This window comes from Carlito syrichta, unplaced genomic scaffold, assembly GCF_000164805.1.
Source record: "Carlito syrichta isolate Samal-C Ts95f unplaced genomic scaffold, Tarsius_syrichta-2.0.1 Scaffold312201, whole genome shotgun sequence".
Classification (NCBI taxonomy): domain Eukaryota; kingdom Metazoa; phylum Chordata; class Mammalia; order Primates; family Tarsiidae; genus Carlito; species Carlito syrichta.
The window spans coordinates 181,851-194,005 of record NW_007256297.1 but is presented as its reverse complement, the minus strand read 5'-3'; the positions used below and the strand labels follow the sequence as shown (position 1 = coordinate 194,005).

General features: G+C 48.3%; 1 protein-coding gene across 1 annotated transcript in view; it reads right to left on the bottom strand.

Moving 5' to 3' along the window:
- Window positions 1–3,770: 3,770 nt before the first annotated feature.
- SORT1 (sortilin 1) overlaps window positions 3,771–12,155 on the bottom strand; it is a 72,448-nt gene continuing 64,063 nt past the window's right edge. Inside the window, exons 14-20 of the mRNA XM_008069771.2 lie at window positions 11,798–11,988; window positions 9,179–9,368; window positions 7,096–7,212; window positions 6,065–6,173; window positions 4,546–4,652; window positions 4,203–4,326; window positions 3,771–4,011 (exon numbers count right to left, since the gene is read on the bottom strand). Coding sequence (XP_008067962.1) covers window positions 3,997–4,011; window positions 4,203–4,326; window positions 4,546–4,652; window positions 6,065–6,173; window positions 7,096–7,212; window positions 9,179–9,368; window positions 11,798–11,988 — 853 coding nt within the window. The 3' untranslated portion in view covers window positions 3,771–3,996. The remainder of the gene's footprint in view (window positions 4,012–4,202; window positions 4,327–4,545; window positions 4,653–6,064; window positions 6,174–7,095; window positions 7,213–9,178; window positions 9,369–11,797; window positions 11,989–12,155) is intronic.

Sequence of the window (12,155 nt, the reverse complement as noted above, 5' to 3'; positions counted from 1 at the left end):
CAAAGGATGCTGAAGTCCAAGTTCATCTTCCTGCTTCAGGGAAGGTGATGGCAATGTTGAAAAGCCTACTCCCTCGTATTCTAGCAGTTGCAAGCATCCTGGCTTAATATGGGGGAGGGGCCACACTGACACCAAACAGGTTGTGCTCCAGGCCACTGCGCCCAAGGTCGGGGCTCAGAGCCCCCTAAAAGGAGACGCTCTCCACAGGGATAGTTTGCCTGGAAAGTAAATAAATGACTCTATGACCCTGGGTGGGTGTGGACACCCTGTGCTCCTCTCTGGATCCTGGTATTGTGAGGAAGGTCATGGGTGACTGGCTGTAGCTTATAGCCCAAGGCAGCATAACCTACCCAGTCGGGAGAAAGGCCAGCCTGGGTGTAAGTGGCCAGAGGCAAGCCTGAGAATAAGAGAGAGACAATGGAGAGCCTACTCAGAGGCAGATGCTAAACTCTATGTTCAATTACAGTTCAGTTCACTTACAGTGGGATCTCCTGAGCCCATCTCAGAACTGTGCAACTCTGAAGACTTCCATTGTTCCCAATAGTATTCCCATTCAATGAGCAGCCTGTATGCATCCATTCCTGGTCTCTGGTCTCACTAGAAACTCAGTCTCCTCAGGTCCAGAACAGCAAGGACGAGTGAGTTTCCCACCTGGATGTAAGAGCGAAGACTGCTTTGGACTGTCTGGCATATCCAACCTACTTACAATGTTACATTCCATTGCTGAAACCTCCAGAAATAATCTGTTACCCTCAAGTCTGGGAGTTTATAAGATGTTGTTTCACCCTCAAATATAATGCTCCTACCCTGAGTAGGACAAATTCTTTTTTTTTTTTTTTTTTTTGAGTTGGAGTCTCACTCTGTCGCCCAGACTGGAGTGCAGTGGCCGCTCCCGGCCACTGCAGCCTCGAACTGCTGGGCTCCGGCGATCTTCCGCCTCAGCCTTCCAAGTAGCTGGAATTACAGGCATGCGCTACCACGCCTGGCTGATTTTTTGATTTATTGTAGAGATGAGGTCTCGCTGCCCAGGCGGGTCTTGAACCCGCGGGCTCAGGCAATCCACTCACCTCAGCCTCCCACAGGCGCGGGATTACAGGCTGAGCCACCGAGCCCGCTAGAAATCTATTCTTTTTAGAAGCTGTAATGGACTGGGGCTGCCTTACTCTGGCTGAGGGCATCCATTTGTGAGTCAGCAGGCTGGTCAAGCTGACTCCAATAAAGGGATGAGCCAGGCTTGCTTCCAGTCCTAGACCACTGAGCGAGCAAGCCAGGGAGGAGGCTGGAGGCCAGAGAGGGAGTCCCATCAATGGATATTCACTTTTTTTTTTTTGAGTCAGAGTCTCACTCCATCACCCAGGCTGGAATCCAATAGCACGATCACAGCTCACTGCAGCCTCAACTTCCTGGGCTTAGGTGATCCTCCAGTCTCAATCTCCTGAGTAGCTGGGACTACAGGTACGTGCCACCATGCCTGGCTAATTTTTTTACTTTTTGTAGAGACGAGGTCTTACTATGTTGCCCAGACTGATCTCGAACTCCTGGACTCAAGCAATCTTACTGCCTTGGCCTCCGAAAGTGCTGAGATTATAGGTGTGAGCCACTATGCCCAGCCCAGTCCTGTGCTCTTGAACAGTGACTTGCCACAGGGAGAGAAGCAGTTTCTAAAAACACATTTGAAATTCCCATTTCTTCTGTTTTCAGCCATGAAAAACAGGAGAACAGAACTTTCTGTTCACCAAGGTGGCAAAGAGGCGCTAAAGAATGCTCTGAAATGAATGCCTGCCACTGAACTCTATCCCAGAGAATAGCAAGTGCCATCCACAAGGAGGAAGCCCTGCTCCGTGCGGTCAGCATGTGCATGTGTGGAGATTCACAAGAGTTCTGAAGACAACCGACCAGCACAGCCCGCAAGGCACACAGGGGCCCTGTACCACTCACTCAAGCTGGTTCCTCAACTCCCTCGTGAGAACCCTGCGGGTCACATGACATGACAGGAAAGTGCTCTGAAAACGGCCAAGTTCCACAGAAATCCCAGACACCAGCGTAAGCAAAAGCCCTACTCTTACCTGGTTCGAGAAGAAGCTGAACTCTCCTGTATCTCAACACGAGTCAGAGCATGCCCGCATTGGCACGTCTATCCCAGGGGACAGTGCTGGGAAGAGGGGGGACGGCGGAAGCAGGTCTTCTCTGGGCACACATTCCCTCGGAGTAGGGCGGAGGTGAGGGCTGACACTTTCTTCCTGTGGCATGCTGGTGTATCTTTGGAACTATTTTTCATTTTAAGACCATGCAAAATGAATGAACCAAAAGACTAAAGAACTCTAGCCCTAAAATATATTCATTCCTCTCACCAAAACTGCCCTACCTTTATTTTCTACTGGACACTCCCTGATTCGTTTAATTTTTCTGCAGTTTCAAAATCTCTAAAATTCTCCACCCGCTCCCTCTCCCACTTTTCATGCTGCTGTTAATCCATTCTGGGGAAAGGAGAACCCAGCCATCTGCTCACATTCTGACAAAAGTTAATTTGGCACTTTTTCTTTCTTTCTTTTTTGCTTTTTCTTTTTAAACTGACTCTCTTGCCATATAGTAAACTAGCAGCAAAGTGGCATCCACCAAAGAATGTCCCAATCGTCATTATTGGGAGAAACTGTGACCAGCACAGAAGATACATTAGAACCAAAACTTAACACACTACATTTCTGTATAGCGAATCTTCAAGCTGGAGTCAAACGAATTACTGCAGCTTTCCATCACTTTATGGACACCCTCAATTCCACCCAACTACCATACTCTATAGTTTAATTTCCTCAAATTCAAAATATGAACTTAAACACAAAGCATCATCTAGATGGAAGCGTGTTTTCAGTGGGTTCAGCCAAAATTTTCATGCCAACAAATTACTTGGCAAAGCTGGGAAAGAGGGGTGAGAGGGTGAGCCTGGTCATAAAATTCTGATTTTTGTAAGACTATAAATCTGAGAACATTTCGTTTCCGGGCTCCATGTACAACACAGTCTAAGAGGACACGAGCGCGCAGCTACTATGAAGATTCACAATGAGCCAACACCACAGGGAAGAAGGGAAGATGGAAGATGGGGATTCAGTCCTCAGGGCTGCCCTACACACTTGGCAATCAACTCCAGGGAGATCGCTGAGTCGGGCTGACTTCCAGGCCAACCCTGCCCCCTGTCCTTGACCAAGTCCATGGCGCACACACAAAGCACAGCTTGAGAACGCTCACAAGCAGCAAGACCTTCTCCCCTAGCAGGTGCTAAGTCCAGTCGATTCTCTGCTGCTCCTTCCTGCCCCAAGTTAAAAATATTGTCCTGAAAGTTTTCCTGATTTAGTGTGTCGGAAGCACATGTTTAAGTTAGTTGCCAAAGGGCAATTAATGAGGATATTGCCTAATTAAACAGGGGAAAAGAAAAATCCCTGTGGCCTATGGTCCCTGGAAAACTAAAAGAGGATGAAGGGCATGTGAGGAGCTGGTGTTCTGGGAGAAGGGCTGTCCCCGACGGAGGACAGCTGACCAGGCTGTGCCATCCACTACAGCCTGTTTTTACCTTGGCAGCTACTTCGCGTCACCAAAGAGCCCAGGGACAGCACCAAGTACGTGTGAGAGCCGACGCTGGAGCTGGCAGGTTACCTGGGGTAGGTGCGACACAGAATGCGCAAGGGAAGCGGCCCCTTCCAATTCCATCTCATGTCCCTTAAGAAACAAACGTAAAACCCCAAAGCCCACACTTTGCAAAAAGACAGAACTCAAAATAAAAGTTAAAGAATTTAAATCCGTCCCCGCTTCTCGGAGCCAACTGGAAAAGTGCTCAGGGTTCCCCCGCCCACCACCTCTTTAGTTTGGGTCCTTTTGGCTTTGATGGAAGCAGCAGAAACACAGTGGGTCCCTCATGATGGGAAGTGTATTCCCCAAGAGCCACAGGGAGTGTGAGAGGTACTGTGGCTTCTCCATCCGTGCCGGGTCCTGCTGCTCTGAGACCTATTCCAGGAGGTCCTGAAAGGAAGGACACACACTGTATTAGGGACAGACCACAAGACTCTTGCCCTGAAAGCAAGCCCCTGAGGCTAGGGCTTGTCAAATCTGATAGTCATTAAGTTACTTCTGCCCGAATCCTATCTTCATCGTGCACAAAAGACTTTTTTTTGGGTATTTCTGGATTACCCCTCAAGAAGTCACAGGCTCACCTCGTCTGAGTCATCATGATAGCCACTTTTATTGGTGTGGGAGGCTGCATCCAAAGTGTCCACCCCGTCCACGCCATTGGCCTCCGCGTGCTGCTGCAGCACAGAGTACCGGTGCACCAGGAACCTGCGAGTAGAAACCCCTTAGCCCTCACACGTGACAGGGTGCCCGGTGTACACACACACGGAATGACTCACAGCTACAGGAAGCAGCACAGGCCATAGCTGACACACGGACAATGGAAGCTGGCCTGGTTTTTCAGAATAGCCCTACAATGACCTGGTTCTGTCATAGGCAAACCTTCTGGTTTGAAGCCCGAACCTGCCTGACTTCTGCGTTCCTTACCTTCCCCCACAGACGTATTTCTTCACAAGGAGCACTCCTGCTACGACTGTGACCAGCATCAATCCCACGATGGCCAGGATAATTGGAACAGAATTGGACTTGGAATTCTTGATAAATTAAAACACAAACACAGAAGCTTCAGGCATGCATGTGCCAGGACTGCATCTGAAGCAGACACTTATTCCTCTGTCTGTATGAGTGACCTGCAGTCCAGAGGCACTTAGTGACGGTACCCTTCCAACCACCCATGAAGCATCTCCATGTTACCAGGAGACAGATAGCAGGTAGAGAGTAATCTGAGCTCCAACCTCCCTGAAGCTGCAAACTCAGTGGCTTCAATGTCAAAGTTACACTGGAAGCCTTGGCAATGGCCTAGGATCACATGTGGTCATGGTGACTGCTCTACACTGCCACTGTTCACAAGTCCTGGAGGTCCAGGGTAGAACCGGAAAGACAGACTCTGAGAGGAGTGGGGTGAATGAATCTAGAAGAGGGCAGGCATCTGGGAAGAAGCTGTGTCAGTGCTACACCAGGCAGGCCGGTATATGACATCGAGGTTTACTTTTTACTTTATTTTTACAAATAAGCCTTATATCATTGTTTGCGTGTGACCTACCTGCTTCTGGGTGGGAGATAGGGAGTGTGTATTTTCAATGTGTCCAAGAGGAGGCAGAGCTGGATTCGGGGACAAGCTGTGTCCCTGTGGGCGGGAATCCTGTGCAATCACACACACAAACACTCTAAGGACAGCCACCAGGAGTCACGGGCAGGGGTGAAGAGGAGGAGGAACTACCCCCTCACAAGTCCACATGCCCACACACTTTTCTCCCACTGTCTTCTTAATGCCACCCGGTCAGCCCCTTGTCCCTTAGAACAGCAGAGAGGGGAGATCAAAGATCGTCCAGCTTGACCTCTCATGTTCCAGACTGGGAAACAAGCCCACGGTTTATTGCCCAGGTTGTATGGCTGGTCCAGCACTTCTTTATCAAGAGGTCTCCTCTGTACCCTACCTGCAAATCCCAGCCAGGGAGCTCAGTACTACACATCATAAGCAGTCTCAACAACTTGCTTCTAAATAGAAACCAGTCTGTTGTTACACAGCTCAGCTCTTCATTCGGGACACACTTGGCGTGGCTCGGCACAAGGACCACCTACACATCGTCTGGGGCTCTTCTCGTCCACATGCAACTCTAGGCCATGGCCCTTTACAGACAGCCTCCTTGAGGTTTTCCTAAGTGACTCTGAGCCTCAGAAATTTCCACTATTCTGTGATTCCAAGACTTTTACAACTTTACAGAATACCATTCCCCCACACACAACAGCCTAAATTTTCAGTAGGATGAGCGTATTGCTGGGTATGTGACCCCTCCGTCCTCCTAACAGCTTCCTGTGTAAAGGGAAGACTGATAGAAGTCACTTGACCACTTTGTATTAGTAACAAAATTCTTGATGCTGTAACTTTGTTCCTGACAGAACACATAATCCCACTTGTACCTAAAGACTTGCTCTTTTAACATACCTGCTTTTCTGGACTCAAAAAGTTGCTTGTGCATTTCTTTTTCAAGTCTTTTACTTCTCGAACTGGATTCACCCCACCTTGGCATTTGTCTCCTGGAATTTTCCGGTACCTAAAAGGCAGAGATGTGTTAACGGAATATAAGGATGTTTTCCTGGATTCCTTCCTATTTCCTGGAAACAGGATTTAAAGAGCTGCCAAAAAACTTCTCGTCTTTGCAACATAGCAGGACCTTGTCTCCACAAAAATAAAAAAGTAGTTGGGCATGGTGGTGTGCGACTATAGTCCCAGTTACTTATGAAGCTGAGGCAGAAGGATCGCCTGAGCCTCAGAGATTGAGACTACGGTGAATCGTGATGGTGCCACTGCACTCCAGCCTGGGTGACAGAATGAGACCTCAACTAAAAAAAAAAAAAAAAAAAAAAAAAAAAAAAGGGAGTAGGTGGAGTTATTGGGGCAGGGGATCTGATGCTACCCTAGAGATATTAGAATTAAAATGAACTAAAATGAAACATTCAGTGCCTCAGTTGCACTAGTGTCCACAGCCACATGTGACTGCCACACTGGACACAGCAAATGACAGAACATTCCATCACCCCAGAAAGTCCTATCAAACTGTGCTTTTCAAGAGTGCTCTAGATTGATGTGGTGACATTATTCTCTCTTTGGCCAGGTCTAAGCTGCGCCAGGGCGGGAAGGACATTCCTAGCAAATGGGACGGCTTTCCTTGCTCTGCCCATGGGCCCCTGGCCTCTCCTTCCCGCCTGTGGAAGGCTGGGGTGTGAACCCGGCGAGCTAACGCCCCCGCCCTCTGCTTTTCGATGTCAGTGCAGTTGGGTCCTCTGACACAACAAGCACCCTTCATCTCTAGTGGCTGTGCTTCGCGGGTAGCCCTCTCTGCATCCCACCAGTCCCTCCCCGTCCCTCACCAAAGAGAGTGCTCTAAAATATTAAGGAGATCTTTGTGTGGAGAGAGGCAGCTCCAGTCTGAGCAATGGCGAATCATCAATGACAAGGATAACAAGACATCCTACCCGTTTGTTGTCAGGTGCTCTTCTCTCCCGTACAGGCAAAACTCCAGGTCATGGCCCTTCAGTTCTGGCTGCTCTACACACTTGGAGTCATTTTCTGGACGGTAGTAGCCAAAATCACTGCAAGAGTCAGCAAATAAAGCACCTTTCAAAGCTGCTAGAAGACGGTGACTAGCATGAAGGTTCATGTGAGCAGTGGGTGGGTAACATTCCAGTCCTGGGTTGCTAGAAAGCAGCTCAGGCCTGTGCTATCTCTGAGGAAGGTCCACTATGGAAAACAGATGGCTCAGACATCACCTCCTCAAAAGCGCCTTCTCTGCCCCAGTTCCTTTCCATTCTAGATGGGATATTCCCTCCCGTCTTATACCCTCATGGTGCCTAACACCTTCTGCTGCACAACAGGCCTTCTGTCATCACCTCGCACTGCCCTGTGCACAGCAGGTGGATATTTGGGGAATATGCAGATGCTGACTGTACTTCAGAATTGTTCTGACTAGTATTTGGGGGAGGATAGGGAGAAAAAAGATGGAGAAGACACCTCCCACAACAGCAGGAGAAAATTCAGGTAACACTTTCAGGTACTCAATCCCAAATTTCTGGATTGCTCCCTCACAAGGGACTCACTTCCCAGGCAAGTGTGGAAGAGCACGAGAGCCTGGAGCTGAGACGCCAGCTTCGCGTGCCAGTTCTGCCACTTCCTGTAGGCACAGAGTCATGCCCTCTCTGTTGTGAGGGTAGCTGGAAACTGCTGAGAACAGTGCCGAGCACAGGCAGTGCTCAGCAAATGTGCACTGCTATCAGGACTATGATATTATTATCAAATATGCTCTCAAGGAGTCCGGGGCTTAATGGTGGAAGCAAACCTGTAGAGAACAATGAAGACATAGTGAGTGCTGTCATGAGGACCTGCGGAGTCCAGAGATGGGAGAGCAGGGAAAGCTCCACAACAGTGGCAGCTGAGTGAAGCTTAAGGGCTCAGTGGGAATTCACCAGGCTTGGGGGTCAAGTGGCAACACAGAGGGACATTCCAGAGGAGGAAGATCCACGTGCGGTGCCCTGGAGGAGCCTGGTCTTCCTGGGGAAGAGCAGCCGTACAGATGGAGAGCCTGCCCACGTGGCTCGAGGGTGGGGACAGCCCTTCAGAGTCTGACAGCCTTATCATCTGTCCGCAGCCACACTGTGACACCAAAGGCCACCCGAGGGGTAGTTTTCCTTGTGAAAACAGAAAAGGGAGGACCTCTGACCATGCCACACACAGATGTGGGCCAGGCGGAGCCACGCAGGGTGGGAGCTGCCTTTTGCTCAGAACGGTATTCTGTTGTGACTCGTGGTCTGAGAGACAAGACATGGAGGGGGCATGAATGCGATCTGCCTGCCTATGTCCAGATCCCTTAGGATCCACTTTGACCTCCGGTCAGTAACATCCTTTGCAGGTAACAAGTTTCATAAGGCTACTTAATCTGTGATGCGAAGCAGTTCCTCTTATCTATTCAAAATGACCTCATTTAAGTTATGCAAGGATCCTCTTGCATAATCAACTACCCTACCATGCCAGCCGTAAGCCAGGACGGTCCTGAACCCTAGGGAGTCCACTTTGCTGGCATCGAGCCCTTGATGAGGCATCTTGACTGTACTGATGTCACCTCCAGTCTCAGGACCACCATCCCTTTGCCTTCAGTCTCGCAGGGACCTAAAGCCTAGTGCTCTACCTGCTGGACTCAAGCAGCCAGGGTGTTTCTAAAGTCCAACTTCCTCTTTGCTCCTCACCACTTTTGTTTTTGTCTTGTCATTTTCTAGAATGCTTAGTTTGGTTTTATTCTCTTCCTTCTCATATAACTTTTCTCCTTCCCACCACTGCCAACTCAGGATCTCTGGGGTTTGGTGCTGGTCCTGCCCAATAATTATCTGTCCAATTATTGACAACTGTGGTTGCCCTTTCTCTTTGCCTCAATTTCCTTGATAAGAAGCAGCAGTTCTCCGTTCTTGGGAAAAAGGACTTCAATATTTTTTAGCCCCACAAGACAACTGCCTTTCAACCCCTCCAATAGGGAAAGGGGTGACAGAGAGGTCTGAGGAATGCTGATACCAGAGAAAGTCCTCCAGGGAGCAGAGACAGATGGAGGGCTGTTTGGTCACAACATAATCCCGACCATTCTGGCAGACGGATGACTTCCGCAGCCGCAGAAACTGTTCTTTATATCCCAAGATGCAGCCATCTTCATAATCTTTAGGGTCTGTGGAATGCGCCAGCCATATGGTGTAGTCCTTCTCTTCACCTAAAGGACAGACAGACTGTTCAGGACAGTGCACAGCACAGAGCCTGCCCACGGAAGGCAGCTGCTAGGCTATCAGAAGAACAAGGAGAGGGGAGTGGGAATGTCTGACTCAACCTGTTGCTTCATTTTAGAATTGCCGACAAAAAGTGACATCTCCAGAACCTCTAGAACCCAGTTGTATTTTCTCATGCCAAGGGAGGTCTCTGTCCATCTCTACATTCACTTGAGGATTAGCAAAAACCTTATTTGACATGGGAAGCTGGACAGGGAACTCCTCGAGTTCCTTCCAGAGAGGTGGTGGCTGTGTCATGTGTACTGCCTTCGGTTAGCAGTTGCTGGCAGAGGTAAGCAGCAGACACTCTCCACTCAAGACCAGGGCGCTCTTTGTTAAAAACAAGATACGAATTAGCCAAGAGCACTGGATCCATTTCACCATGTGCTAGTTTGCTTCAAACAGAAGGGAAATCGCCCTCTTCTTAGACTTCTAACTCTGCTGGACTGGCTGTCTCAGTGCAAAGCACTGATGACAACAACTTCTGGCTGATTATGTCATCACCATCTACTCCTGGAAAAATGATTCAAAAGCTGTGACCTAAAGACTACAGATTGGGATATTATCCTTCGGGATATGAAGAGCAGCACAGAGCCTGTCAAGTGCGTGTTTGGCAAATCTTTTCTTTTTTTTTTTTTTTTGAGTTGGAGTCTCACTCTGTCACCCAGACTGGAGTGCAGTGGCACGCTCCCGGCCACCGCAGCCTCAACCTGCTGGGCTCCGGCGATCCTTCCGCCTCAGCCTTCCAAGTAGCTGGAACTACAGGCGCGCGCTACCACGCCCAGCTGATTTTTTGATTTATTGTAGAAATGAGGTCTCGCCATGTTGTCCAGGCGGGTCTCGAACCCGCGGGCTCAGGCAATCCACTCACCTCAGCCTCCCAAAGCACGGGATTATAGGTTGAGCCACCAAACCCGGCTAATTCAGAACATTTTAGTTCTAAAACTTTGAGTCTTTTATTGTATTATGACAACCTTGAAACTATAGGTCCCCTTTCCTTTGTTTTTTTTCTTTATCCTCCATATTTCTAAAATCAGTACCTATGGCCTGGGACATGGGTGTGCCTGCGACACTTCAGAACACCATGCAATGAACATTGTAAATCCTTTTATGAAGCAATTTTCTGCCCCTATAACATGTCTTCTAGTTTGAAGTCACAGAAATCTGAAGCGTTCAGTGTGGGTTCACGCCTGCTCAGGGAACATTCTAGAGCCGCACCCGTGACTGACAGTCAAGCTGAAACTCTCTACATGAAAACTTCCACACTTCAACATTTTAAGAAGTGACACAGGCAATTTGCAACACACTTTCTCTGAAGTCTTATAAAAGTACAGAACTTTCTCCAGTGCAAAGCTATACTGTCCTATCTGGCAGCCCTGGTCCCAGGTGGCTGGCTTGAATTGAGATGTGCTGTAAGTGCAAATATTAAATATACACCAGATTTTGAAGACTCAAAAGATAAAAGTGTAAAATATCTCAATAATTTTGGTGCTGTTGTTGTTGGGTGTGGTGGCTCACACCTATAATTCTAACACTTTGGGAGGTAGAGGCAAGAGGACTGCCTGAGCCCAGGGGTTTGAGACCAGCCTGCACAACATGACAAGACCTCGTCTCTACAATACATCAAAAAATTAGCTGGGTGTGGTGGTGTGTGGCTGTAGTACCAGCTACTTGGAAGGCTGAGACAGAAGGATTATTTGAGACCAGCAGGTCAAGGTTGCAGCAGCCATGAGCGTGCCATTGCACTCTAGCCTGGGCAACAGAGTAAGACTCCAACTAAACAAACAAACAAACAAACAGACAAAAAAATATTGAATTAGAGTCTCACTCTGTCGCCCAGAAAACATCACTAATAATTTTTAATATTGCTCATATGTTGACATAATATTTTGGACATACTAAGGTAATTCTATCACTAAAATTAACTTCACCTGTCTTTTTACTTTTAGAATGTAGCTGAGGGAATAATTTAAAGTACACACGTGGCCCTCCTCTTTCTCTTGGGACAGTGCTAGTCCCAAGGAGGAGACTGCTTTTCTTTTTTTTTTTGAGTCGGAGTCTCACTCTGTCAACCAGACCGGAGTTCAGTGGCCGCTCCCAGCCACTGCAGCCTCAACCCGCTGGGCTCCAGCGATCCTTCTACCTCAGCCTTTCAAGTAGCTGGAACTACAGGCACACACTACCACGCCCGGCTAGAGACCGCTATTCTGATACCATTCCATTACTTGACTACCCCTACCCATGTGGAACACCCTTCAATCCCCTGTCAGATGCATATACTTTTGCTTATTCCAACAGACAGAAATGAAACTGAATTGATTAATTAGGAAAATGGGCTTAAGAGTTTCTAGCAGAAAACATCAAGGGAGACACTCACAGTTCCTTTCAAGGATGTCTTTAAAATCAATGGTGTAGGAGACCCATTGGCTGGTCAGAAAAGATTCTGTGAAACCCCAAATGCTGATGTTCATGGACCTAGCACCAGGCTCAGAAGCCAGGCCAGTGAAATAGATGGGGTCCCTGGTGAACTCATAGGTTTGCCAGCATTGACCTTCATCTGTGGAGAACCTGAAACCACAATTAGAGAAAGATGACAGAAGATCAATGTGTCCTAGGAATATCAGAAAACCACACTGGCTGTTTGATCCCAAACCAGAGGTGAAGGCTTACTAGTCGACAACTATTTTAATTTTTAATGTCTACAGGGTAGGGAAAAGGGGTTCATTCAGAGAGAG